The 26,324-nt window shown below is 47.5% G+C and overlaps 1 protein-coding gene across 2 annotated transcripts in view; it reads left to right on the top strand.

Annotated features, from left to right (window-relative positions):
* lamc1 (laminin, gamma 1) overlaps nt 1–26,324 on the top strand; it is a 66,851-nt gene that overhangs the window by 26,512 nt on the left and 14,015 nt on the right. The window contains exons 3-4 of one of the 2 annotated variants that reach the window (XM_003458942.5): nt 17,190–17,494; nt 25,297–25,427. In XM_003458942.5, coding sequence (XP_003458990.1) covers nt 17,190–17,494; nt 25,297–25,427 — 436 coding nt within the window. Of the gene's footprint in view, nt 1–17,189; nt 17,495–21,955; nt 22,215–25,296; nt 25,428–26,324 lie in introns of those variants that run through there. The other variant, XM_005464205.4, reaches the window with a different exon arrangement.

Genomic DNA, 26,324 nt, shown 5'->3' with positions numbered 1-26,324 from the left:
CCCCCCCTGCACTCCCTCCATCCTCCCCCCACTACAAACGCTGTCCTTTTCTTCTCCTGCTGTTTGTACTTTAAAGTGAAGCGTGATGAGTGAACAAACTCCACATTCTCGTTGCTGTGTGCTAATTAAAAGGCCCGCGGTGCGTTCAGGGTCACCGCTGGACTTCTGTAACAGAGCGAGTCCAGTCCTGTCCCAAACACTGAGGACATGATGGATTAGAGGGCAGTCGGCGGCCGTGGGTCGTAAACAAATTCTTTCATTTTTATTCTTAGTTTGTTGGATTAATGTGCTGTAAGATTCAGACTGTGAGGGTTTGTTTTGATTCATCACTTCTCTGTCTACAGTTAAATAAGTGTGAGTATGAGAAGCTGAAGGAAAGGGAACGGATTTCTGTTTGGCCCAGAATTCTGCCGACCAATCAGGTTTGAGCTGGCTTTGCCGCGGTCTGAAACGCCATCAGTCAGACCGTCTCAGCTGCAGTTCAGCGTTTTTTAAGCTGCTGTTGTGTCGACGGCCTCACAGACGTCCTGATACCTGCTGAGTGCAGACTCAAAGTTTCCTGTTTGTTGGTTAATTAGTGATAAAAAGTTGATTGTCAGCTGTTCTCACTGCAGCAGCACATCTGTGCAACATTTTGGGGTGTTTCAGTGTTTAGAGCTTTAAAAAAAAACACAACAACAAAATGGGTAAATTCAAAGATGGCTGACATGAGGGTGAAGTGTGGCTCAAACCGTGGCGCTGTGATTGTGTCCTGCAGGGCCGTGCTCGCTGTGAGGGGACGGCTGACCTGTGGGAGCTGTGCGGCCAAAAACAGTCTGATTATTAAACACGATTCAGTGTTTCAATGTTTATGGGTGATTTCCTCAAACGTTGCACAAACTGTCATTCAGATGAAAAACCAGTAAAAGCGTGAAAATGGCGTCTGCTCGGCTGACGTCTCAGTCACCTGCTGCGTGGCGCCCTGAAGCCTCTTTCTGTGGCGGCTGAACCGCACATCGAGTGAGAGTTAAATGCTTTTAGGGCCGAAGTGCAGCGCTGTAAATAAGTGAGGTGCGTTTGATTTATCACCCCAGACAAAAACAATTCAAAAGTCATAATTTTATCCTGATTAAATAACTTTATTGATCACTGAGGGTGAGATTACCCGGCGCTGTAACCTGCACACAGCAGTGGTTCAGTGGCGAGCGGTCTGTGGTCACAGCAGAGTTTACTGCAGGAAGTTCTCCCCTTGATGTCGATTGTTTTGACCCTCTGCATGAATTTAAAGGGAGATGTTCAGGAGGCGGGGCCTTAATAGCGCGTAGCTGCCATCTTCGTGTACAGTCTGTGGCCTGAACCATGGTCGGTGTGCGACGTCGTCTGAGGCGAGTCGTGTACGAGCTCGTCGGTGCATTTATTCTTCCTGTCACCTCCTAAACTGTGGAAGCTGCGACAGGCTGTTATTAAACTCACATCTGGATCAAACCCCCGCCGTGACGCCACGCTCGCACAGGAAGTTAGAGCTGTAATTACAGCTTCACGTCGGATACTTTCCACCGGAGACGAGCTGATGAGAGTTTATGGGAGCTGCAGATTTACCTGTTTCACTGCACATGAACATAAAAACGAGCAGCTGATTTATTACTGCAGCTCAGTGGTCGTTCCTGCGTCTGAAGCAGGTTTTAATCTCAGATTGTTTCTCTGGCCTCAGACCCAGGAGTGAAGCACGTTTGTTATTTCATGGAGTCGTGACTTGATTTTAGCAGCTGGTGATTCCTGACGTGTGAAACTTGGATTTTTGTTGCGTTTAGTTTCATCCATGTACCTGAAACCTCAGGATGTCCTTAAAACTCAGATTTCTGTGTAACTTTGGTCTGAAACAGAACGTCACAGATCGCCTCTTTGGTCCTTTAACTTCCGTTATCTCCCATCACGTGAAGTTTCTGCCTTTCTTCCCGCCGTCAGATTAGAAATGGGAATAAACGGGCTCATGTTGGCTCAGACTAAACAAACCGAGATCAGATAAAGCGAGCGGGTTCAGAGTGGAGGCTGAAAGAAGGGAAGATGTCTGTTCTCTTATCTGTTTCTTTAAAGGATTAGACAGGAAGCGCAGACACACGAGGGGAATCGGGACAGATGCATCTTCTCTCCTCTTTTCTTCCATCTTCTTCTTTTATCTTTGTCATCACGTTTTGACCTGAGCTTGAATGCGTCAAATCTGGGGGAAAAAATCTGCTATCCTAGCCGCTCCTAAAATGCAAAGTATGCCAGAAGCTGGTGGGTTTCAGATATTTTGCGCTGAAATCTCTTGTTATCAAAAAAGGTGAGAAACGTGAAAAGACATGTTTATCTGGCTCAGTGATAGAAAGGTTTGCTGATGACCCGGTTTGTGTTGAGCTTCAGCTCCGAGTCTGTGGACAGAGGAGTTCACGGTCCTCTCGGATGAAGATGGCGCTGACAGATGGTCTGAGGTGTTCGTGCTGATGTGCTGAGTTTGGGTTTTGTGCCTGATGGATAAGCATCTCCACTTTGGCCTCGTCTGCCTGAAGCACACAAGTCTTTGACCTTTAACCTGCTCTCTGAGGCCTGCAGAGTCTGAGAGCTGTTGGGTTTTCTGCACGCTCTGACCTTGGGCTGAATTTCCTGGGACATCCACTCCTGGAAGGATTGGGTCATTAACACGAACCTGAATGCTCCAAAACCTCTGCTTGCACAGAGCTGCTTAAACTTTCTGCTCATCAGTGAAACAATGCATTAGATTAGCAGCACCAGCTCCCCGTCATTGCTGTAGAAGCAATAAAAATGTGCAGTTTCTCAGGACTGCATGTTTTCCTTGTTTTCACTGATTCTGACGGGTTCATCAAACCGTTTTTTGTCTGTGGCCCTTAATTTTCTGGTTCCCCTCAGCCCGCCATAACGTCTCTTTTCAAAGGCCACACACACACACACACACACACACACACACACACACACACACACACACACGTTCTGATCTCTTTGTTGCGCATGTGCATCCTGATTTTGCACGAACACCTGAGTGAACAACCTTCAGATGGTTATTCGATTATTTCAGTCGTTGTTTTGATGCTGATGTGAAACTTTGCGTAGCCGACCTCCTTAAATCGTGTTTTTCTTGCAGGGACTCTGGTCTAGTTACACAATTATAACTTCCAGTCCTGTCAGAAAACTTTGACCTTTGACCTGACTGTAAACTGACTTAAAGTGCTTTCTCCTGTGGGAAGAGGAGCTGCTGTGGGAATTCAGCGGGATGGGAAAAGGCTCAGAGGGAAGCGACTCGTGACCTTGGAGGAAACTGAGCTGAAGTGTGTCGAAGCAGCGGGGGGAGGACGGGGGGTGGTCCTGCTCAGACTCTGAGATTTGCTTTGCAGGAAGTGATTCAGCGCCCCAGGGAGAGCAGAGAGCTCAGAGGCCGGGGGAGGGGGTTCTCTTATTATAGATGGTGTGGAGTCTGTGAACAAGTAGAGATGCATTACAGGGACAAGCAGATGCATGCAGGGTAATTTTAGCCCTGCTGCCTGGGAGGGAGGGGGCAGATAGCGAGGAAGAGTAAAAAGTGACTCGTTATCAAAGCAGGTTGAGGGTAAACACGCGAGCTGACTGATTTATGTGCCCCGGGAAACGTGATCGTTGGCTGTTTGTTCGCGTTTCTTCCACTCGAGTGGCGTAATTACACGGCTGATGGAGAGGCGGTCCCTCGCCCCTCCAGCTCGAACCCCGGCTGTGGAAACGTCAGGTCTGTGCAACTCCTTTAACCCACGACACAAACCTAAAACACCACATTACAGGGAAAGAGCTGGAGCTGAACTTCACAACACGACCGGCAGCTGATGGGAAACCTTTGTCGTCAGTGGGCGTGGCCAAAAGTGGATTTACATGATTACAACGCAAAAAACCAAAATCAGTGTAAATATTAAATATACCAGGATGTTAATGTGGGATATTAGAGCTGTGGGACCTGAGCTCTGTGCACAAACTGTCACAGCGTTGGTCATCTTCTCTTCAGCTCGCGTCCTCAGCCTCGCTGTGACCACACGACCCGTAACCTCCTCAGATTAGATTACAGCGTCTCATCTTCACTCACAGCTTCACTCACAGCTTCTCCCTCTGCGCTAAAGATAAATGTTTAGAACTTCTGCCAAAGTCAAACATTAAAACGAATTTAAGCTTTTTAAATTCTGCGTTTTCTCCTTCATGTGAACATTTTGCAGAGTTTACTGATGGCGGCTGATTATCGGCTGATTATCGGCTGATTATCGGCTGCATCACATAAACTCTTCTGATAAAATACATTTATTCTTATTTTCAGTGAACGTGTGTCATCACAGCAGCAGATGTATTTGTGAGTAACGAGGCGGGCGGTTCAGACGTGGAGCGTTCACGCCCTGGTTGTGACGCCGCCGGACGGCCGGCGCTCTGGCTCGCGTTTCCATACAGCTGCTGGGCGTTTGAGGACCCGGCGGCGGTGTTGTTGTTCTGACGCGTCCCCGCTGAGGCCTCGGCGGTCGTCTTCTGTAAACAGCGGCCCGGGTTTTGTTTCCAGGCTCTGTGTTTGCGCAGGCAGAGGTGAAGCTTAATTTAATCTTTGATCAGCTCTCAGAGATGATCTCACAACAATCAGCAGGATATGAGTTTTTTTTTTAATAATCCCCTCCTTTGTTCAGATGAGCAGATAGTAGCTGAGCGTCCTCGGGCGCTCTGAGCTCATTCGCTCATTGTTCTGCTTGTTTACGTCTCAGACCCGAGACGCTCGACTGATGTGGGTTTTTATTTGAAGAAGAGCTGCAGCAGATTTCCAGATGTTTTCTCTCCCCTGTGCTCTCCTGCACAGAACACGATGTTCTCCATTAATCCCACGGACGAGAGTGTTTGAGCTTCGTGTCCAGCTGCTCTCCTCTGACACCAGTAAACCTGACAGGAGCGAGGTGGCGTTTGGCGAGGCGAGACTGGCGCATCAATAAAAAGAAAATGAAAACGCTTCGGTGAAGAGGCGCCAGCTGTGTGGAAACTGAAATCTTCCTCACATCCAGTTTTATTTTCTTTGGTTCAAAGTGAAGCTCATTCAATGACATCATGTCTCCGGGTCCTCTCGTCTTCGGAGGATTATTAAAACTAGATTAAACACACGATGGATCCGCGGCTTTCATGTTCAGCGTCTCGCGGCTTTTCTTGGCTTAAAGTGGCGTTTGGTGCTCGGCTACACGCAGACTCTTTTATAGAGAGCGAGTCTGTTTCCGTGTTTGCGTTTATTACACCTGAATTGAGAGAAGAATCTTTGATGCTTCGTTTTCCTTTCCAGTCACAGACGATCTGATCTGCTCGTCTCCAGCTCTGTGATTTTTTTTTTTTTTTTTTTTTTTTTTTTTATTCCCGAGCTCTCCTTAAGCAGCTTTGCATGAACAAAGTTCAAAATAATCCTTCTTTATCTTAATCTGGACATCAGCAGAGCCCCTCAGTTCATCCTCTGTCTGCTGTCTAAGACAACTTTCCTCTGATTGGCTGCCCCTGGGAAGCAGTGGTTGTGTGGGTGTGGCTTGTTTCTGCTGGCTCTCTGTTCTCAGGTCATGGTTGAGTTTTGGTTCCTCTCATCTGAAAGGCTTCCTCAGAGTCGAGCCCTTCCACCTTGACCACTCGTGACGGTGGGATTGGACGACTCGCAAATTTGTCCTGACGTGTCAGGACCACCTGCGAGGCGATGACCTCACGAAGGTTAAATACCCGGGACCCCGTCAGGTCTTTACAACCTGAAAACAAAATCAAGCAGCTGAGCTTCGAGCTTCTGTCCTAGTTTAGATTTTTTAGTGAGGATGAAGGTTAAACCGTTCTCAGTGAAAGTTCACTTTGATGCTCTCTGATGGGAAACGCCATCGACAGGAAGGCGCTGAAAACAAACACAACGAGGTTGGTCATTCATGATGCTGCGTGGTTTGTTTTACTCGCTGTGGAAAAGTCCGAAGAGCTGAGTCGGCCCGAGAAGCGTTTAGATATTTGGCGTGCGGGATGCCGTGAGTGGTCGTTACGCCGCGAGTTTAAAACCTGAGCTGAAAGTCGTGCTGCACATGAGCAGAGCTGATAAAAAAATGTCCGACACTTGTGGTCCGGTGGGGCCCGCGGGCCCGGCAGCAGGTCGCTCCGGCCCTGCCTCCGGGTCAGGTGCAGCTGAACTGTGCACGAGTTTTAATCCTCTCCCCGTGTTTGGCACCAAACTCTGTGACGTCAGGTTTGGCTCCCTGCAGCTGTGAGCTCTTTGTCAGGGTTGTTGATGGTGCTGTAGGTGGGGGTGGTGTTGGGGGTGGGACGCCCTGCTGGGACTCTCTTTGTCTCTGGTAATGAGGGCCGCTGCCGTTTGTTCCTGACGTCCCGGTGTGGTGACACCTCCGGGCGGGGCGCCCGCTTCTTTGGTGGTCCTCCTGCTAAATCCTCACCAAACACCCTCCTGTTAGGAGGTGGAGGTGGTGGTGGTGGAGGAGGGGGAGGGGCATCCTCTGATTAGATCACAGCTTCTTCACTGATGGGAATCTGCTGGTTATTTCTGGCTCTCGGGGAGGGGGGGCTGCCGAGCTCGTAAAGAGAGAAAAGGCTGAAGGTGTGGAGGGATTTTCTCATGACGTCCTGAGGAGTTTACAGCCGCTGGAGCTGCGGCTGATTGTTCCTGTTTTCCAAACATCGTGAGCGGAATAGTTTTGGTTTTTACACATTTAAAGAAGAAATACGAGACAAATGAGTGAGAAAAGAAACGAGTTACAGCTCGTCTGTTTGATGCTGAACTTTTAACTTTTAAGGATTAAATTCAGATTTTTTTCCAGCTTTTGGGAAAAAACTTACTTTTTACTATATAAGATATCTGAATGTGGAAAACTGATCTGTTCTTCAGACAAGCTGAACTCGCAGCTTCAAACTCATGAAAGAAAACTGGATCAAACCTGTGCTCATCAGTCATTTTGGGTCTTTTCACATTAAGAGCGCGTTACAGCCCTCACTGAATGATGACAGGGCTTCTTCTCTGCCATTAAAAACAATCATTGCCTCCCACCTTCACTCCCTTCCTGCTGCCCTCCCCCTCAAACACTTAATTGGAAATCCCCCCTCTGAGACACACACACACACACACACACACACACACACACACACTCTCACTTGTTTTGATATCTTAGTGAGGACATCCAATTGACATAGTGTAGGCGGCTAGGAAAAGCATTAAGCCTTAGGTCATGGTTAGGTTTAGGCTAACTGTAACACTAAAACCACAGTTTGAGTCTCTTTTATCCTCATGACTGTTGGTCCCCACAAATATAGTAACATTCCAATGTCTGGTCCCCACAATGATGTATAAACAGGTACACACACACACACACCTGCTAATGCAATCATGAGTAAAGTTGTGTGTCAGGAGTCCTTCTATCCTGACCTTTCCAGACTTTGGATGTTTGATCATGGCATTCTGCAGCTGCGTCTCACAGAAGGACGCACAGCTAGAAGGTCAGCCTGGTTTCCAAATGTAGGCTCAAAGGAGACTTTTCATCTGCTCCAAATCTATGCCGGTACGAGCTTTCTGAGTTTACCCACAATGCACTTGATGTGTTCTCCATCAGAGTCAGAAACATCCAGGCCTCTGCTCCTCTGTGTCAGGCTGATGCTCAGAGCTGAGAGACGAGGAAACAGCCCGTGGGTGTAAAACTGATGTGGCTGCAGTTTTCAGCTTCAATGTTTTTCAGCCCCTGAAAAACACTGAAGTTACGAAAGGTCCAAAATGACCCTGATTTACTTCACAGGCTCATAAAAATCTGTTTCTTCACAATCGGCTGATTCAGAGGAGGGCAGCTGGGAACTTTTCCTGGATTTGATTATTGGATCAGATGACCCTGAGCCTCACAGCACCTCCCATTTCACTGTTACAGACACTGTTACAGTTATTTTGTTACTTGTGTCAAAAAGAGTGAAACATCTTTCTCCGGCACACTTTATGAAACGTCCGGGGTAACGTGTGAGCGTCGCCTGTGCTGCTGGTGCTCAGAATTAAGACTTTCATTTATATTACAAAGAACGGCTTTAATGAATTCACTACTCGGTCACATGATCAGCGAGCTGTGAAACAACCACAGGCAGGTCACGGTTTCTCTACCTGCTCGCGACCATCGTGACCTTTGCTGATGTCACAGCAGCAGAGACGCTTGGCTCAGTTTATGTTGGAGCCGCTGATGAGCGTTCAGCTCCGTCTGCAGCCTCGTTATCACCCACGCCTCTTATCAGAGAGTCAACACACACACACACACACACACACACACACACACACACACACACACACACACCTCGGCATTCTCACCTCGACATGCAGCCTGCCTCTTTAATCTCCTCACAGCCAATGGGAGCGCTCGCTCAGCCAGCGGTTGCTCTGTTTATCAAACAGATGAAGCTGATAGCGGCTTGGACTCGTCTTCGGCTCCCCTCTGGCTCTCTGCATGTTTAGAGATAACACTTTTCTTTATCACACATCTGTACAGCGTTCTGCATTTTTTAGTCTTCTGTCATTTTCAGGAAACCTTTAAAGCTTTTTATTAATAAGAGTCAGTGTTTCTACTTGGACGTATGAACATGTGCATGGAGGCAGGACGAGGTCACAGCTTCTCAAACAAAGCAAACACAAATCTATGAATAACGATAAATTCAACAAATGAATGAAGTCTGGAACTGTGTGAGGTTTGTTCCTTTAAGGTAACAGCAGGTTGGAGATTAACCGGGACATTAATGTGTAACTGCACTGCACATGTCGCGGCCGCGGTCAGTGACCCGATTCTCGTATCTGTCACGTATCCTTGGAGACGAGGACCCAGCGTGGAACGCCGCGGGGCGTAAAGGGTTAAACTCCGCTGCATTCCTCACGTTGCTCCTCCTGCATCATCCCCAGCAGCCTTTCACAGAAGTCCAATCTAATTTGTTGGTGCTTTTTATCTGTGCGAGGCTTCAGCCCGCTGACCTCTGACCCCGGCACCTGCTGGAGATGAGCGCGCTTGGTGGAGGATCCACGCAGCTCTCGACAGGGTTTAGTCTTTAAAGAAAGTTCGCTTAGTTCCATTGTTCAGTCAGAGACAGGGTCAAAGTTCATGTTTGCACATAAACGTGAAACATGCCTCACTTCAAACTCTTCTGGTTTCAGGCAGCGATAGCTGATCGATCAGCTGATTTTGGTCATTGATTAATCGTCTGGTTCGTAACAAAGTTTGGTCCTCTTTGTTTCACGTCGCCTCATTTTGTTTGTCATCACTTTAAATCCTTTTTTACAACCCTGCAGCCCTGGAATGCCAGTTTTATCCCCTTAAAGGCACCAAACTCGCTTCTAAAATCAACTGATTTGGTAATTCTTCCCCCCCAGTGAGAACAGCTGTGTTTAAACCCACTCATGATGATCGGACTTCACGTTTTAGGCTCTTCGGCTGAATTCGGCATTAAAACATTTTCACGTATTGGTTTCTAAACACTAAAAGTCTGCAGTGGTCCTCAGCTCGCTGCATTCACGCCTGAGCTGACAATAATCAGATTACTGGAGTGGATGTAAATAGAGAGGGCGCGCTCAGTGCGACCTTTGACCTTTCTCCTGCGCGGTACCTGCTGCCCAGACTCGTCAGCGCGAGTTCGAAGCTCGACTGTGCCCACACGTCCAAAAGTCAAAGCGGCCATTGTTCGTTTCCCTGGAGAAGAATGTGGTGATGTCATGGGAGGAAATTTAATTGGACTGTGCTGTGAGCTGAGGCGTCCCCCCCACCCCACCCTCCACCTTCACAACAACTGTAACCCCCCCCCCCAGCACTCAGGACGAGCCCGGGAAGTTTCCAGAGCTCCCAAACATCCAAGCAATGTTTTAAAGGAGGTCAGCCCTCCAGTCTATCCCCCAGTTTAGTGGAATTTACACTATGAAACACAGTTTGAAGTCCTGACAGAAGCTACCAACGACCATGTTTGCACATTTATTTTTAATTTCTTTTAAGAAAATATGTGTTTTCATCCAAAATAATGGCAGGAAACGAGTGACACACCAACACAGTGAAGCTGTTGGCCTTCATCAGAGTGAAGGATGCTCTGAGATTTGTCGCCTTCTTTCCTGTCGTTTCGTTACCTCGGAGTACTCGAACAACCCAAGTGCAGTGTGCTGGTTTCTCTCAAAACATGATTTAATGCAAAGAGAAAAGTTTTTATCCAAATCAAAACTGCCAGAAATTAATTTTCTCGAAGTGAAGAGCAGCTATGAAATGTGACAGAAATTCAATTCAATTCAATTTTATTTATATAGCGCCAAATCACAACAAAAGTCGCCTCAAGGTGCTTTATATTGTACAGTAGATCGCACAATAATAAATACAGAGAAAAACCCAACAATCATATGACCCCCTATGAGCAAGCACTCATAGGGGGTCATAGGAAATCATTTCAAGAATTTATTTTTTTATTGTGAGGAAAATGTCACAGCTCAGAGAGAAATGTGATGATGTCACCGGACCGCACAGCGTGCTGGGGCGTGCCCCTCCCACCCTCACCACCCCTCGCGCCGACCCCGAGGCTCGGATACGTTTGACGTGTGACGGCTGCTCAGGGTGAGGCCTGCGTGTCCGGTTATTTGTCCACGATTCTTTACAGTCTTTGCTTATTCCCCGTGGATCGTGTTTGCATGTGGGTTCATCAGGTTTGTGTGTGTCAGAGGAAACAGCTGCATCTTAAACACATTGAATGACAGCTCGTTATTTTCAGGTCTGGCCTGAGCGAGCCGACTGCAGCGTCTTCCTCCCCCTGCCTCATCTGTCTTCCTGAAGGACGTCTTCCTCATTAAACGCCGTCCTCTGTGGACGAAGAACATCTGCCTCTGAAATGAAAGCCTCCTTTATAAGAGACTATCTGAGGTTTATGACCAAACGCACCTGACTGTGTCCACAGTTACCAAAATAAAAGCTCAGATGGCGACGGCGCTGATTCATCTCTCCGGTTTATTCAGACGCTGGTTATCGGCAGTTTGCGTCACCCTCCTCATATTTTTGGAAGCATTTCCCAAACGAATTCCTCTTCGCCATCCCGTCGCCGACCCGATCCTCCGCTTGCAGAGTGGCGTGACGCAGCCGTGCCGCGGGGAGCCGAACACACGCACATGCTCAGTTGATCAGAGCTGCAGAGAGCGAGGCTGCAATAAGAATCATCACGCAGCTCAAAATAAGACAGAATAACAGATCAGTGAGTCACAGCAGCGGCCTGTTACTGACTTTATAAAGTTATTCATATCGACTCCTTTCAGACCGTCTGTTTGTCGTAATCGTGGCCGCTCTGGGCCTCCGTACATTTGAGTTTTTCCAGCTGAAGTTCTGATAAGTTTGTTGGTTCTGATCTAAACTTGGACTCCAGGCTTAGACTGGGAGATTCAGGCCAGAGGTCAGAGGTCACGTGCAGCTACGGAAGCTGTCGGTCTCGTTACGTTGCTCGCTGGCACTTCAGCAGAGCTCGTCCTCCCCTGTGCTCGTTTGCATTTCTGCTCACTGAGTCGTCGTGTCTTCCATATCAGGGCAGGAAAAACTCCCAGCAGCCCCCTCTGCCCCCTCTCCGTCTTTGAGTTTCTGTGGTCTCTTTCTTCCTCCGTCCGTCCCTCCGTCCGGCGTCACTCTGCCCGGCGGAAACACATTCCTGCCGTGTCACCCCCCCGTCACCCCCACCGGTCCCTCGGAAAGAAAAGCTGCTTCTTCAGAACGACTGGAGGCTCTTTTCATGTTCGGACGTGACTCCGAGGCCCCCCGAGGAGACTCTGGCAGGGTCAGCGCGCCACAAAAGGCGGGTTAGCTCCGCTTAAAGCAAAACCAGCTAATTGACGATGTCTGCGTTTGTTTCTCGGCGGCGGCTTTGCTGCAGGAGCGTCTTAACGGCAGCTTAAATCCTCAGAGGCTCCAAGGAGGGGCGGACAAAAAGCTCCTATAGTGAATTTGGCTTAAAGGTTGAGTTCACTGTTTTTTAATCCGGCCTTTATTAAAGCACCGTTTCCTGTTTACAATATTAGAGGACAAAAGCTCCTCTTTTACTCACTTTTTACACTTTAAGGAGGCTTAACGTGTAAAAATGATCTCAACTGGTTTATTCCAGGTCACCGTGTTTTAAATAATAGAATAGTTTGCTTTGCTGATGAGAAATAAATCAGAAAAATAAAGCTGTACAAAAATCAAATCTCACATTTTCAAAGTGCGGAAAAACGTCCATTTTAATCTGTGGGAGTCAGAAACTGCAGTTCCTCTAATGTCCACCAGGGCTCCAGTGAGTCAGTCCCCATAAACTCTGGTTATTTTTGTGCCACTGTTCTGAGCGCACGTAAAAGTAATTTGCAGGTGCAAGTGTTGCATTTTCAGGAGAAATTTACTTTGAGCAAAGAAAAGCTAAATTTGAGTGAACAAAATTCATTCCTGCGTGCAAAAAATGTATTTCAGTGTTTGCTATTATCCACACACACAATAGCAGCACCTCTCCCTCAGTTTCTGCATTTGCGCTTGCTCTCAACGTGTTGCTCGCGCTCTCAACGTGTTGCTCGCGCTCTCAACATTTCAGCCATGCACGTTCAACTCTTTCTGTACGCGGTTATATTTATGCCACAAAACCAGCCAATCACAGACTTGGATGCAAAAAAATCTGATTGGCTGTTTTGGTCTCCAACCAGCTCGAAATGACGAAATACAATATCCCAGAATCCATTTCGTCCAAAACTCAAACGAGGCAGTGGCGGAGGAACACAGAGTGGCAGAGTTTGAAATATTACTCTTTCTGGGTCACAAAATAAAGTTTTAAGATATTTTCATGCGAGAATGTTGCTGTGTAAACTTCAAATATCTGCTCGATTTATCGAGACATCACATATTTGCACAAGTGCTCTAACGTTCTCGGACATGCCTGTTACCCACCAGCTGACCGCATAGCTGGACTGGCCATTGGGCATACTGGGCATTTGTCCGGTGGGCCAATAATGATTTTTCATTTTTATGTTTGTTTGTTTGTTTGTTTGTTTTTGTAACGGTATAAACAATGAAAGTGCCACTTGATCCCAGAGTTGATCATAACCAATTAGCCAATTGGTCATGATCAACTCTGGGCTGGACCAATTACAATACATCCGTGTTGAGGGGCAAAGGAACGCGATTCGTCCCGGACTTCAGTTAGAATGAAAAAGACACAAAGCTGGAGTTATTCTGCGTCTTTGCTGCACAGCTGCCTCTTCTCCTCTCTCTCCCCTCCCTCTCCTGTTGCTACTTCAATCATGAAACTGATCAATGATCAGCTGATCGTCTCTCTTGTTTGTTTATCGCTCACTTTGCGCCAAAAAGAGGAAACCAGCGGATGTTGCGCTAAACAACAGCAGCACGTTTAAGCTTGATCAGCTGTTGTTAGAATTTATTTAATATTAATTTCTAGTATCAGCTGATGTTTGCTGGAGTGTACATCACTGTCACAACAGCGTTTGTTTTAGTTCAAAGGCTTTATGGTTTTTCCTACAATACCTGGTGGTGCTGTCGGCCATTTTTTGTCAGTTCAGCCTTATATATTATGTTTAACCCGAGTGACCACCCGGTCAGCTGGTGGGTAACAGGCATGTCCGAGAACGTTAGAGCACTTACGCAAATATGTGATGTCTCGATAAATCGAGCAGATATTTGAAGTTTACACAGCAACATTCTCGCATGAAAATATCTTAAAACTTTATTTTGTGACCCAGACAGAGTAATATTTCAAACTCTGCCACTCTGTGTTCCTCCGCCACTGCCTCGTTTGAGTTTTGGACGAAATGGATTCTGGGATATTGCATTTCGTCATTTCGCGCTGGTTGGAGACCAAAACAGCCAATCAGATTATTTGCCTCTAAGTCTGTGATTGGCTGGTTTTGTGGCACAAATATAACCGCGTACAGAAAGAGTTGAACGTGCATGGCTGAAATGTTGAGAGCGCGAGCAACACGTTGAGAGCGCGAGCAACACGTTGAGAGCAAGTGCAAATGCAGAAACTGAGCGAGAGGGGCTGCTATTGTGTGTGTGGATAATAGCAAACACTGAAATACATTTTTTGCACGCAGGAATGAATTTTGTTCACTCAAATTTAGCTTTTCTTTGCTCAAAATAAATTTCTCCTCAAAATGCAACACTTGCACCTGCAAATTACTTTTACGTGCGCTCAGAATAGTGGCACAAAAATAATGCCATAATAAACTCCCATGTTAACATATCCAACGTGTTTACAGCTCTGGTTGTAGTTGTTATACATTGTTAGGGGCGTGGCCTCTTTGACTGACAGGTCGATGGCGACACAGGCAGCTAGCTGTCTGCTAGCTTCACTGCAGCTAACTGGAGCTGTTGGAGGTTTTTGGGGCCTTTTTAATGACATCATGTGACCAATAATATGGCTGCTGTGAGGTTACCGTGGTAACAGACCAAGAAGACTTAAACCAGTGTGTGACGTCACAGCCTGCAGTTTACATCCAGTGTTTGGAGGCCTGTCTGTGCAGAGGACGATAATCTGCTTTACTTGATGTATGTTTATTTCTTTTTTACTAAAAATACTTTTTTTTAACCGTGACAATAAAGCGATCCCTGGGGTGAAGGAGCTTTGCTGCACCCGGCTCTCCTGGGTGAGAGGGGTATGTTTGATTCGCTCCTCCAGCGTCCTCAGTCGCTGTAGATAAGTGCTCCTAGTCATTGTAAGGATGGCTGACCTCTTCTGTCCTTTAGGTTGGAGGACGAGAATGAAACAAATGTCAAATATGTGAAACGGACACGTCGTCCAGCTGCAGGCGAGGCTGTTAACAAGAGCTATAGAGGTGAAGGGTTAACTCCCTGTAAGTCATCTCCATAAAACCTGAATCATCTCAGATTTATGAGGGTTTATTCTGCTGGAAGGCTCCTCTTGTCCTCCTGCTCTCATAGAGCCACGTTTTTCAGAGTTTTAACGTCAAGTCTCATCAACTTTTCTCTGTGCATGCTGGGAAACGGATGGTGAAGCTTCAGTGCAGAGGTGACAGCACGGCTTCGGGTTGTGAAAGAAGATGGAGAGGGCTCCTCGTCAGCCTGAGCTCGGGTTCATCCTTGGTTTGTGTTTCTAGTCTGTGTGGCTTCCTCTTTGTGTTCACAGGACGGCGCTTTGTCGTCTGTCTGCAGCATCACTTCCTGCGGGCTCCTCCGGCCTCCTGTCCCAGCAGCCACCTGGACTTTGTTTGCCTCCCGATTGCTGCGACAACAGACGCTTTTGTCCCGTGCGTCAGGATGCGGAGGCGTGTTTCTTTGCAGGTTTTGAAGAGATGTCACCGACGGGTTTGTGTTCCTGTCAGTGGCGTTTGTCTCCTCTGACGCCTCTTCATAAAACTTTGATCCGAGGCCGGCGAGGCTCCACGGGACATTTGCAGGTCCCACGTGTTCGCCGTCAGATCTGAATAAAACGGCTTTTTATTCTGAAACTGGTGAACTCTTCACCCATCCCAGTTTGTTCCAGGAACTCAAAGTGTCCGACTGTGGAGGAATGTGTGGGAAACCATGATGGAGCGCTTCCTTTTCATTTCTCAGCCCTGAAAGCTGCTGCTTTGATCTCTGCACACACATCTGTGAGGGGACGTTCTGGGGAGGCTACATAGAAGCACCATGGTTGGTGTTCAGACCTCCATCCACCTGAGGCCCGTTCCTCTCCCCTCACAAACGTTCGTCACCTCAGCGTCTCCTTCCTTTTGCATTTGAGCCGTTTTCCCACCTGTGATGGGAACAGCTTTTGTTTCATGACTCTGTAAATATGTAATCATGAATGTTTGAAGGATATTTCAAACTCGATTACTGTAAACAGCCTCACAAGGCCGACGCTTTGGGAACGCAGTGACTTTAAAAGAAAAAGGTCACACATTTAATCAGTCTCTGAACATTTTCTGCATTTCTTTATTTTTGGTTCTTCTAAAAAAACACCTCCACCCATGTTTGACATACCGATGGCCAGCCTCCATGCTTTTATTTTGACAGTTTACCCTGCCTGGTAAATCTCTGGTGTTGTGGCCCCTGATTATAACTCAGCGGCTCTGAGTGACGGTTGGTCCTGGATCTGCTGTGGCGAGCAGGTTCACGGGCGTCCACACCGACCCTGAGTTGGTGCAGAGAGGCAGCTGGTTTCAATCATCTGCTTCTGTTTCTTTCACACTGAGTTTGCTTTGCGGTGAAAACACAAAGCGAGCGTGTTTGTGAAGATGAAAGCAGCACAGTAGCAGTTTGGGCTTCATGAGATGTGCTGATCCGTCCCTGATCCAGCGCTTCAGGCTCGGTGCTGTTGAAATTTAAAGCCTTCAGACCGACCTCTGATTGGGTGCCTGTGTTTGCAGTGATGAATGGAACGGGCAGTAATACAGAAAATGAAACCTCAGCGTTGACGTCACGCCGACCGTGTCGACCTGAGGCTTTGATTGTGAGCAGTAAATGGGCCTCCGCCCTCGCAGCGCCTGTTAGCCCTCGCTCATAAACTCAGTGTGGTCCTCAGAGCGTCACGCACACACGGGGAGGACGCCGGCGGCGTGTTTGCTGTTGCTTCATTGTTTCCTGTAATAAACTGCAGCTCTTTGTGAGCTTCAGTCCTATCAGCAGCTTCACCTTTATTTGCCGTTGACACAGAGGGGCCCCTCCAGGCCGGGGCCCTGTCAGCGCACTGTTTACAGAGCAGATTCTTTGGCTGAGCAAACAGCCGTACCCCCCGCCGCCCGGCTCGAACACGGCGGCCTTCCTTTGCTCGCTGACTGACGGCTGCTGGAGCGTTCAGGCCGACCTGCTCAGACTCGCCAAATATGCGGAGACCGTCCGCAGCCCCGAGTGTCACAGTCAGAGGAAGAACTGCACTTCACATTCCTGCTCAGCATTTCCCAAATCGCCCAAGATCCCCCCCGACAAGGCCCGAGCGGGCGTCAGGAAACAGTCCTGCAGAGACACGATGCTCTGCAGAGATCCTCAGGTTACAGTCAGGGTGGAGGTACAGCTGTATCCAGCTGTGCTGTGTATGGTTTAACCTCCGCCCTGCAGCTCAGAGCCTGAAGCATCAGTGTGATTGATCCTGCAGCTCGTCCGACTCTCAGCTTCTTTCTGTCTTTGTTTCTATGTCTGCAGGTTTTTACTCTCCTTCCATCTGTAACACACAGAATTAATCTAACCTAACGCTCCTCCCTCTCTCTGCAGGTAAGGCCTTTGACATCACCTACGTCCGCCTCAAGTTCCACACCAGCCGGCCGGAGAGCTTCGCCATCTACAAGCGGACCAGCGAGGGCAGCCCCTGGGTGCCGTACCAGTACTACAGCAGCTCCTGCGAGAAGACCTACCAGAAAGCGAACCGCGGCTTCATCCGGACCGGCCAGGACGAGCAGCAGGCGCTCTGCACCGACGAGTTCAGCGACATCTCGCCGCTCACCGGAGGAAACGTGGCCTTCTCCACACTGGAGGGACGACCCAGCGCCTACAACTTCGACAACAGCCCCGTCCTCCAGGTGAGCGCGTTTTTAATTCTGATTTTACCTCAGGAATCATTTTTAAAGGCTTCGAGAGCAGAAACGATATCAGCTCCACAGAAAAGTGATGTTAGAAAGTCTGAAGACAGAAATGTGACGAGAATTTTACTGGAATCACGTTGAGGCACAAATTTGAGCTTTAATCCTTTTAAAAGTATCTTCTGTTCTTCATAAAGTTCTTATTTAGACTCAGCCTGAAAAATAAGGACAGTGTTTGAGCCTCAGGAACTACAGATGAAGGCGTGTGTGTGTGACGCCACCTGAGACAACGTTTCCTCAGGCGGGATCATCGTGGTTCCTCCCCTCACAGAACGAGAAGCCGGAGGTTACGGCGCACATCTGGGCACAGGGAGGCTGTTTCGTTTGAGAAAGAGCAGCAGCTTCGTGGGAGTCGTTCACACAGTTGGAAAAGCTCACATGAAGACCGGATCGCTGCTTTCCTCTAAACTCTCCGTAATCATCAAAGATTCTTCGTCTTTTGAATATTTGTTCCCTTGGAGCGCCTGAAACTGATGAAATATTCCCAGAATAAAGGGAAAGTTTCAGACCTCAAACATCAGCATCTGTAATGGTTTTATAAGCGAGTGTTCGCTCGTTCAGCAGACAGAAGTTCTGCTGCTGCTCGCAGCATTCTGCAGCAGCGGCGCCTGCCGAGTGCTGCGACCCGCTTCCAGGCAACGCCCCCGGATTTCCCAGCTCGGTTTGGCCCGAGCGCCCGGCAGCTGGAGCGCTCTCCTCGTTGTCCCCTCCTCTTCCCGTCCCCCGTCAGCGTGTTTGCGATTGCTTCATGAGCAGGAAGCAGAGTCTGTGTTCATTCCTCTCGCCTCACTTTGTGTTTCGTAAGGTTACGCTGACACACACACACACACACACACACAGAAATACTAAATACACACTAAATACAGTTTATAGGTTTTATCAGTAACAAGAGAAACACTGAGAGTTTCCCACAGTCAGCACACTGTAGGTGAAGAAACAGACAAATGAAGCAGACTCATGAATGAGGAGGAGCAGTGGGAGAGACTAACATGATGAATGTTCCTCTGTCAGACTCTGCAGGAGATTTTGTGGCATCAGAGACTCACATTATTCATTTAGAGCTGATGTGTTTTAATCAGGAAGGTCCTGAAAGGAGGATGTGCGTAAATATTTATTCTGAAAACAACGAGTGACAGAAGGTCCTGATGGATGGACGGAGCTGCCCGTCCATCATTTCTGCTGGATCATAGTTTTACAGTCAGGTTCGGTTGTTCCTCGTTTCCTGCACTTTGCTGGAGTCATTTCTGCAGTCGGTGTTCCTCATAGATGCTGCAGGTCTCAGGGACATGCTGGAGATCAGATCTTCATGCATGGAGATCCTTTTTAAGGACGGATCATAGTTTCAGTCAGATTAGGATCTGGGAGTTTCTGATCATGGCAGGGCTCGAAAAATTTCAAAATCTCTGGTAGCCCTTCGGGCAGGCACTCTTCAGTTTTTGGTAGCCCAAAATAAATTTAAGTAGCCCGAATAAAAAAGAGCAATTTTTTAATGTTTTGTTTCCTTTACAATATTATACATTAAAGTATAATATTGTAAAGGAAACAAAAATTAATCAGAAAATTGTTAAAATACAAATCACAACTGTATAAAAATTACAATCATCAACTCAAATACTTGTTTCTAATTGAACAGAAATTTCTATGAACTTGTAAGAACTGTAGAACATGAATCAGTCTGTGTCAGATCCTGAATCTGAAATTTCCACTGAAGTCACGGGTAAGAGGTAAGGGGAACCAAGATCGAGGACATTTGCTTTTTGAAGTTTGCAAAAACTGCTAAATTTGGCCAATGGTAGTTCACTCTTTGCAACATAGTAACGCTTTTGAAAGATTTTTCAGGACTTCTTCTTGTGCTTGGTTTACTTTTAGTATGTTTTTTGCAATTGCTGTTTGTTCTGGGAAAGATATTGCAGACTGGGCAATGATGCATTTCTTGCATTTCTCATGGGTTCTGATGGGGTCTTTCTTAAAGTTACTGGGCCCAGTAACAAAGGTGCTTGGCGACTCAGAAATCGAGGGAAACTCACGACACACCCGGCAGAACATTATGTTATTTAGCTCGTCATATTCCAGCCACAGAAATTCTTTTGTCCATTAAACCACAAAAGCTGAGCTTTCTTTTTGCCTCATAGTCTGATTTGTCATAACTTTTCCGTTTTGTGGTCAGCTTTTCATTGGCTGCCCCTTCTTCACCCTGACCTGTCTTATTTGGCTCAGCAGAACTAAAATACCAGCGTAAATCCTGCTGCTTTTACACACGCACTCACATAACGGTCAGCGATTCTCTGCGCAATCAACCTCTCACGTGTTTAAGCTTCCTGTGGGAGATTTCACTTGTCAGGTTTGAATAGTAGCTAATGAGTGATAAGACGATGTCAGAGGAATTGGTGCGCAATTAATCGTCACTCACCAATCAGTGCTGCCGCTCTCTACACACCGTTCGCGCGATCGCAAAGTGAAAGTGAAACAAGCACAAATTCAAACGCGATTTCAATATGTCACATATTGACAGAGGCTCATTGATGCCAATGACATAATTACTCAGCTACATTTGTGAAAGAAAATGCAAAAACATTGACACATATTTTTCCTTCCTATGATAGCCCGACGGGCAGGGCTGAGATGGATTTTGGTAGCCCGACTGGAAAAATCGGTGCCCCGGGACGTCGGGCTAGCGATTTTGCGAGCCCTGCATGGATGTATTTCATAATCTCTGAGCCTCGGTTATCATTTCGTTCCGTGGTCAGTCGAGCTGGAAGATTCAGGTTGTCCTGGGAAGAAGGTGGTCTCTGAGGAGGATTTCAGTTTCTGAACCGTCATCAGTTTTCAGTAAGGTCGGTCCTTAAAAAGCCGAAGCCCACGAACTCTGGAACTCTTCGTGTTATTTTTCAGTCTTTTCTTATTTTAGAACATTTGATTTATTTAAGTTTGGCTCGATTTTAAAGACGATATTAAAACAAAGACTAAACGTTGAGAAGAGTCAGCTGATGATAAACCACTGAGGACCTGCGCTGCCGTGTGCTGATTGGTGGAATATCAGGTGTATGGCCGGTGTTGGTGATCACAGCTGTTTTCTCTAAACGTTTTACCCTCCAGGTGATCATCCTCATAATGATGTCACACTGTGGGGTGACTCTGAATACCAGCAGGCGGGATCAGGAACGACTCTGATTCCCCAGCCGTGACCTGACATGACGTGTGTGCTGGTGATTAACTCAGGAAGTATCTGATCGGAGGAATTCAAAATAAAAATCTGCTGTTCCGCTCTCCGCCTTAACCTCAGAAAAAAATAAAACCCGACGGAGGTTCAGGTGTCGATTGGCTCAGATGAAGGCTTGTTAAAAACCACAGCTGGTCCGGTTATCTGCTGACCGTTTTAAAGGCTCGGTTCTTCTCTCATCTCCGACATTCATGCAGCATAAACTCATCCGGCCCGTCCAGCAGCTGCAGATCCTCACGCTGTTCCATCCAGGAAGCCGGAGCGGCCTCGTCTCCAAATCGCCGCTGTCTAAACTGTAGCGAACATTTGTTTGCCATCAATCATCTGCAGCTCCGTGCCAGTGTGGAGGCCTCACCCGAGACGTGTTTTCTTGAAGGAAGAATGCTGCTTGGCGTTAGGAAGTCCTGCGGGAATCACAAACATTCAGCCTGGAAACAAACAGCCTGTCAGGAGGCGAACGAGAGCGAGCAGAGACGCAACCAGTGATTTTAGAGGTGGAATAAACGTCCAGCTTCAGCTGTTTAGTCTGCAGCGCGTCAAGTCTTCCACATTAAAACTGCTCCACAGATTGAAATTTTAATCCTTTCATCCTTGAGTCCAAGTGGGGAAAATTCCCAGAGAGGTCCTGAAAGTGCTGCTGGGATTTTTTCCAGATGCGCTGTGAGCGTCCGGGACGTTTTCGTGTGCAGCGAAAGGTCCGACTCGTCTCCATTAGTCGACCGACATCAGCTGCAGACTACGTGTGTCTTCCCAAGTGTTTCCTGAATCTGTAAATCAGGAACGGTGAGCCTGCTGGGGCCACGTTACACAACCGTAACGGTTGTAGCTCCGATTGTAGCAGACACCGAAAACCGTGGAAACAGACTGTCACTGCGCCTGTAACTGGAGGTGGCGCCCTCCAGTGGCTCGTTTCAGCTAAACATCAGTTTAAAACCCAAAGACGTTGATTCCAACACGATGCCGTAAACGAGCCGAGCGCTCAGACCCTTTGAGCTCTGCTGGATTTCCCCAGATTTCAGTCTTTTTGAAACGAAGGACACAGCTCAGACAGGAAATGACATCAGCAAGCTACCAGGAAGTCTGGTTCATTTCATTTAAAAAAAAAATAAAAAAAACAGCATTCCCATCCTTTTCCGGCGTCTGTCATGTCTCATTATCATTCCTGAAGCGCCCGCTGTGTTCCCGGGAATGTTGGAGCGATTGTTTTTCTTTTTTGTCATGTTTTCCAAAATGTTGTGTTTTCTGTTTTTGGGGGGGTTTCCCGCCTCGGGGCCGCCGTAGGAAAAGAAACTTGGAGCGTCACTTCTCCATCAGCCACATCAAGATGTTAGCTAACTTTGATGTAACTGTCACGACATTTAAGGCTGATTTTTGTCGTGGAAGCACAAAGTGGAGTAAATGTGGTGTCGTTGGTCAGCAGATGGTTCAGCAGCCGCAGATGTGAGTCTGACAGGAAAGAATAAAATGATCAATCTAAATGTAATAACGATCCTGTGGACGTCTAAGGCCACAGTCCGCGGTGAGGATGGCCCAGCAGGGATGAATCGGTCTCAGGGATGTTGGATTTCTCTGCGGCTCACTCAGAAACAGTTAGAGGTGAAAAGTCGGGCCTGCAAACACTTGTGCCTGCAGCTCTCGGCTCTATTTAACGCCGTGATGGTTGATCATCGGCCCGTTGAGGCGAACGCTCTCAGCTGCCGGTTATTTCCCGCTCAGAGATGACAGACAGCAGGAATGTCACAGAGCGACAAACAGCCGTCTGACGCCTCCGGCCGGCCGCCGCCTCCAAAAAGATCCTGGCTTTGGTATAAATAGCTCGATGCCAGCGAGACAAATAAGGAAGTTTAGAGCTGAGCTGCAGAGCTAAATCTGTTCATTTAAACGGAGAGGAAGTGCGAGGGTCGAAGGAAGAAAGGGAGGAAATAACGAGCCGTGAAAATGTTTTCCAGAAAGCTTCGGCTGACCGCTTTTCCAAACTGGGATGGGTAATGTGACGGGGCAGACTGCCTGAACTAAAACATGGTCAAAGGTTACACTGAAAATATTACCAATAAAAAAATTAACTGGATGTTTTATCAGCGTTTAAATGAGTTTACAGCTTCCTAATCGGCTGATATGCATCACTCCACCGATGGGTCACATCAGACTGTAACGGCAGCTAATTCTGCATAAATGTCATTTTTTCTGAGCATTTCAGAAGTTTTGAGGCTGGATTGAGGTGGACTGTGGGACCAACTTAGTAATGCACATGTGGAGAGTTTAGAAAAGAGGAAACAGAGTTTTAGCTGTGACCTTATTGGCCAGTATTTCCTCAAAGAGCAGCCTTTGGTCTCAGGAAGCCATCATGGAAGTGAGAAACCTGCAGTTCCTGTAACGTCCACTGGAGGCTCCAGCATGCCTTTATAATTCGCCTAGATTAGGTTGCATTATTAGAGGCGTGGCCTCTATTCCATTTATTTAAATGTAATTTTATTTATACAGCGCAAAATCACAACAACAGTCGCCTCAAGGTGCTTTATATTGTAAGGTAGACCCTACAGTAATACTTACAGAGAAAAACCCAACAATCATATGACCCCCTATGAGCAAGCACTTTGGCGACAGTGGGAAGGAAAAACTCCCTTTTAACAGGAAGAAACCTCCGGCAGAACCGGGCTCAGGGAGGGGCGGGGCCATCTGCTGTGATTGGTTGGAGTGAGAGAAGGAAAACAGGATAAAGACATGCTGTGGAAGAGAGACAGAGGTTAATAACAGATATGATTTGATGCAGAGAGGTCTGTTAACACATAGTGAGTGAGAAAGGTGACTGGAAAGGAAAACCTCAATGCATCACGGGAATCCCCGGCAGCCTACATCTATTGCAGCATAACTAAGGGAGGATTCAGGGTCACCTGGTCCAGCCCTAACTATATGCTTTAGCAAAAAGGAAAGTTTGAAGCCTAATCTTGAAAGTAGAGATAGTATCTGTCTCCTGAATCCAAACTGGAAGCTGGTTCCACAGAAGAGGGGCCTGAATATTTAAGCTCTTGTAGATGAGGAGCAGGATTTATAGATTTAACAGGGAGCCAGTGAAGGAGAAATCTGGCTCTAAAAACCATCATGGTGGAGGCCGGAACGCTGAATCTGTGAAGCTCCTGATCATGGAGTAGCCTCTGTAATAATAAAGCACAGCTTCATGTTTCAGGAACTCACGGCTGTCGTGTTCGGAGCGGATTATTTGTGTTGCTCATGTTGGGAATGAATCCAGTAACATGATGGAAGTTGTTTCAGGGCCGGTCGGCTGTGTTACCAGGCTACATGTGTGTTACATCAATATTTAACCGTCATGCTCGGTGCTTTTAGGGATTTATGCTCTGCTTGTTTCCTGTGAGATTCCTTACAGGGTTGCCTCAGGACAGGTAAACTTCCTGTTTCAGAGCCTGTGCGTTGCAGGCTGTTCCACATTCCCAGCACTTGTCCAAGGATTTAACAGGCATGTGCGAAGTCACAGTTTTCCTGAGTGGGCAGACAAACGTAGAGCAGGTCTGACAGTGGGCCAGCTCGCTTGTATTCAGTCCCACTTTCCCCTCGAGCCGCCGCTTCGTCTTCAGCTGCTGCGAAGCTTCGGGCCTGACGAGTTTCCTGCTGAACGAAGCTATCGCTGGCTTTCCCACGAGGCGGGATGTTGAGTAACTTTCTTTATCCTCTGAAACCCAACAGGTGTCCTGAGTAATTCCCTCCATCTGGATCTCGTATCATAAGGCCAAGAAAATAAATTCATTTCTGTGGAAATGTCACAGTGTGAGGGCCTGCTGCTGTCTGCGTCACTGTTTTTCCCACAGCTGGAGCTGAAACCACTGCTCTGTTTGCAGATTACAAAAGCCAGGATGTTTCACACGCCTGCGTTTGCTTTGAGTTTAGTTAAAGTAATCAGATTACTGGCTGAGGTAGTCATGCTCTCTTCAACGTGACCTTTAATGACTAAGTTTTCTTGGGGCAGTATTGACCACAAACCTGCGTCCATGCTGAGGATCATCCAGGAGTGACATCGTTCCAGCTGTTTGGATAAACGGGAGAAAAACAAAATAAAGTTTTAAAAATTTCTCGAGTCGTTGGATCATAAAGACATAAATTATTTCTAAAAACTCAGCTGCGGTCCATGGACGCGCTGATGTCCGATCACATTTATGTCTGTACAGTCGAATAAACAGAACGCGTCTCAATCAGACTGATTATGAGTTTGATTAGCTGATTAATCCATAGTTATGGAAGAAATATTGTTTTTGCAGTGTCACTGGCTGACATGGACCCGATGGTGATTTTTGGCTGTCGGTGTCTTTGTCGGCGTGCAGCGGCTGAATGTTGACGGGTAGTCTGAGTGTGAAGAGGCTTTCAGCCAATCAGGACATCAGAGCATGACCGTGGTTGGTCAGGTGTATGAGCATGCTCCGTTCATCCTGAAGATCAGGTGCTGTCTGGCAGGTGATGCTCCTCTGTTTGCCCTCGTGTGTCTAACGCAGCGTCCATGTTGTGTCTGTTGCAGGACTGGGTGACGGCCACCGACATCAGAGTGACCCTGAACCGGCTCAACACATTTGGAGACGAGGTCTTCAATGACCCCAAGGTCCTCAAGTCCTACTACTACGCCATCTCCGACTTCGCGGTGGGAGGAAGGTAAAGCCTCAGATTCACTGCAGGTCCACTCTGACGCGTTTTTCAGCTCCTCATGTCACAGTCAAGTCCTCCGATGGAGCTCTGCTCGTCCTGCTTCCTGATTGGACGAGTGTGGTCAGGTCCCACTGTGTCACTGTGCGGTCCGCTTCCTTGTGGCCGGTGCAGGGATCCACCTAGAACTCGTTTTTGACAGGCATTACTCGAGTGTTACACGGAGCGCGCCTCTGCAGCCATAATCTGTTTGAATGTGGAGCACATTTCCCTTACACCGCCAGCATTCCTGAAATTCCTAGCCGGCAGGGCTGGATTATAGGGAAACCGGAATGGGGCGGTCCGACAGCCGTGACGGATGGAAGAAAAGGGACGATTCCCGAGCCGAGCACCTGGAGGATTTAACCTTTACTTGTTCCAGGAGGAGATTTTCCTCTGCACCCTCACCTGGATCTACCTGAGCGTGCTCAGCTGGCAGCTCTGTGGTCAGATTTATCTGCACTTTATTATATCAACACTTTTCATTGTGCAACTCTGCCAGTGACTCATTCATGCAAACACACAGCTCATGAACGCTCCTTTGAACTCCTTGAACTCGTGCAGCTGCTTGAAGCAGGTAGAGACTTTCTGAAAGCCGCAGCTCATTGGACAGAAGATCACCTGGAGTTTTTCCATTTGCTCACGTTTTGGCCGGGAGGCAGCAAAGGCTTTAAATCCGGCTTAACATGTGTGATGTTCGGGATTTCTTTCATGCCTCTCCCTCCGTGGCTTTGAACATTTATAAATGTTCATCTGTGTCCCTGCTCGGGTGCGACTGAAGCTCCACCTCCTGTCCTGCTTTAAGAAAGAGCCAACAATCTTCTCCCCACTTCTGTTTAATGAGGTCTTATGAATGATGTGTTACCA

This window comes from Oreochromis niloticus, linkage group LG18, assembly GCF_001858045.2.
Source record: "Oreochromis niloticus isolate F11D_XX linkage group LG18, O_niloticus_UMD_NMBU, whole genome shotgun sequence".
NCBI lineage: Eukaryota > Metazoa > Chordata > Actinopteri > Cichliformes > Cichlidae > Oreochromis > Oreochromis niloticus.
The sequence above is the reverse complement of the archived record's forward strand: the minus strand, read 5'-3'. Positions and strand labels throughout refer to the sequence as shown.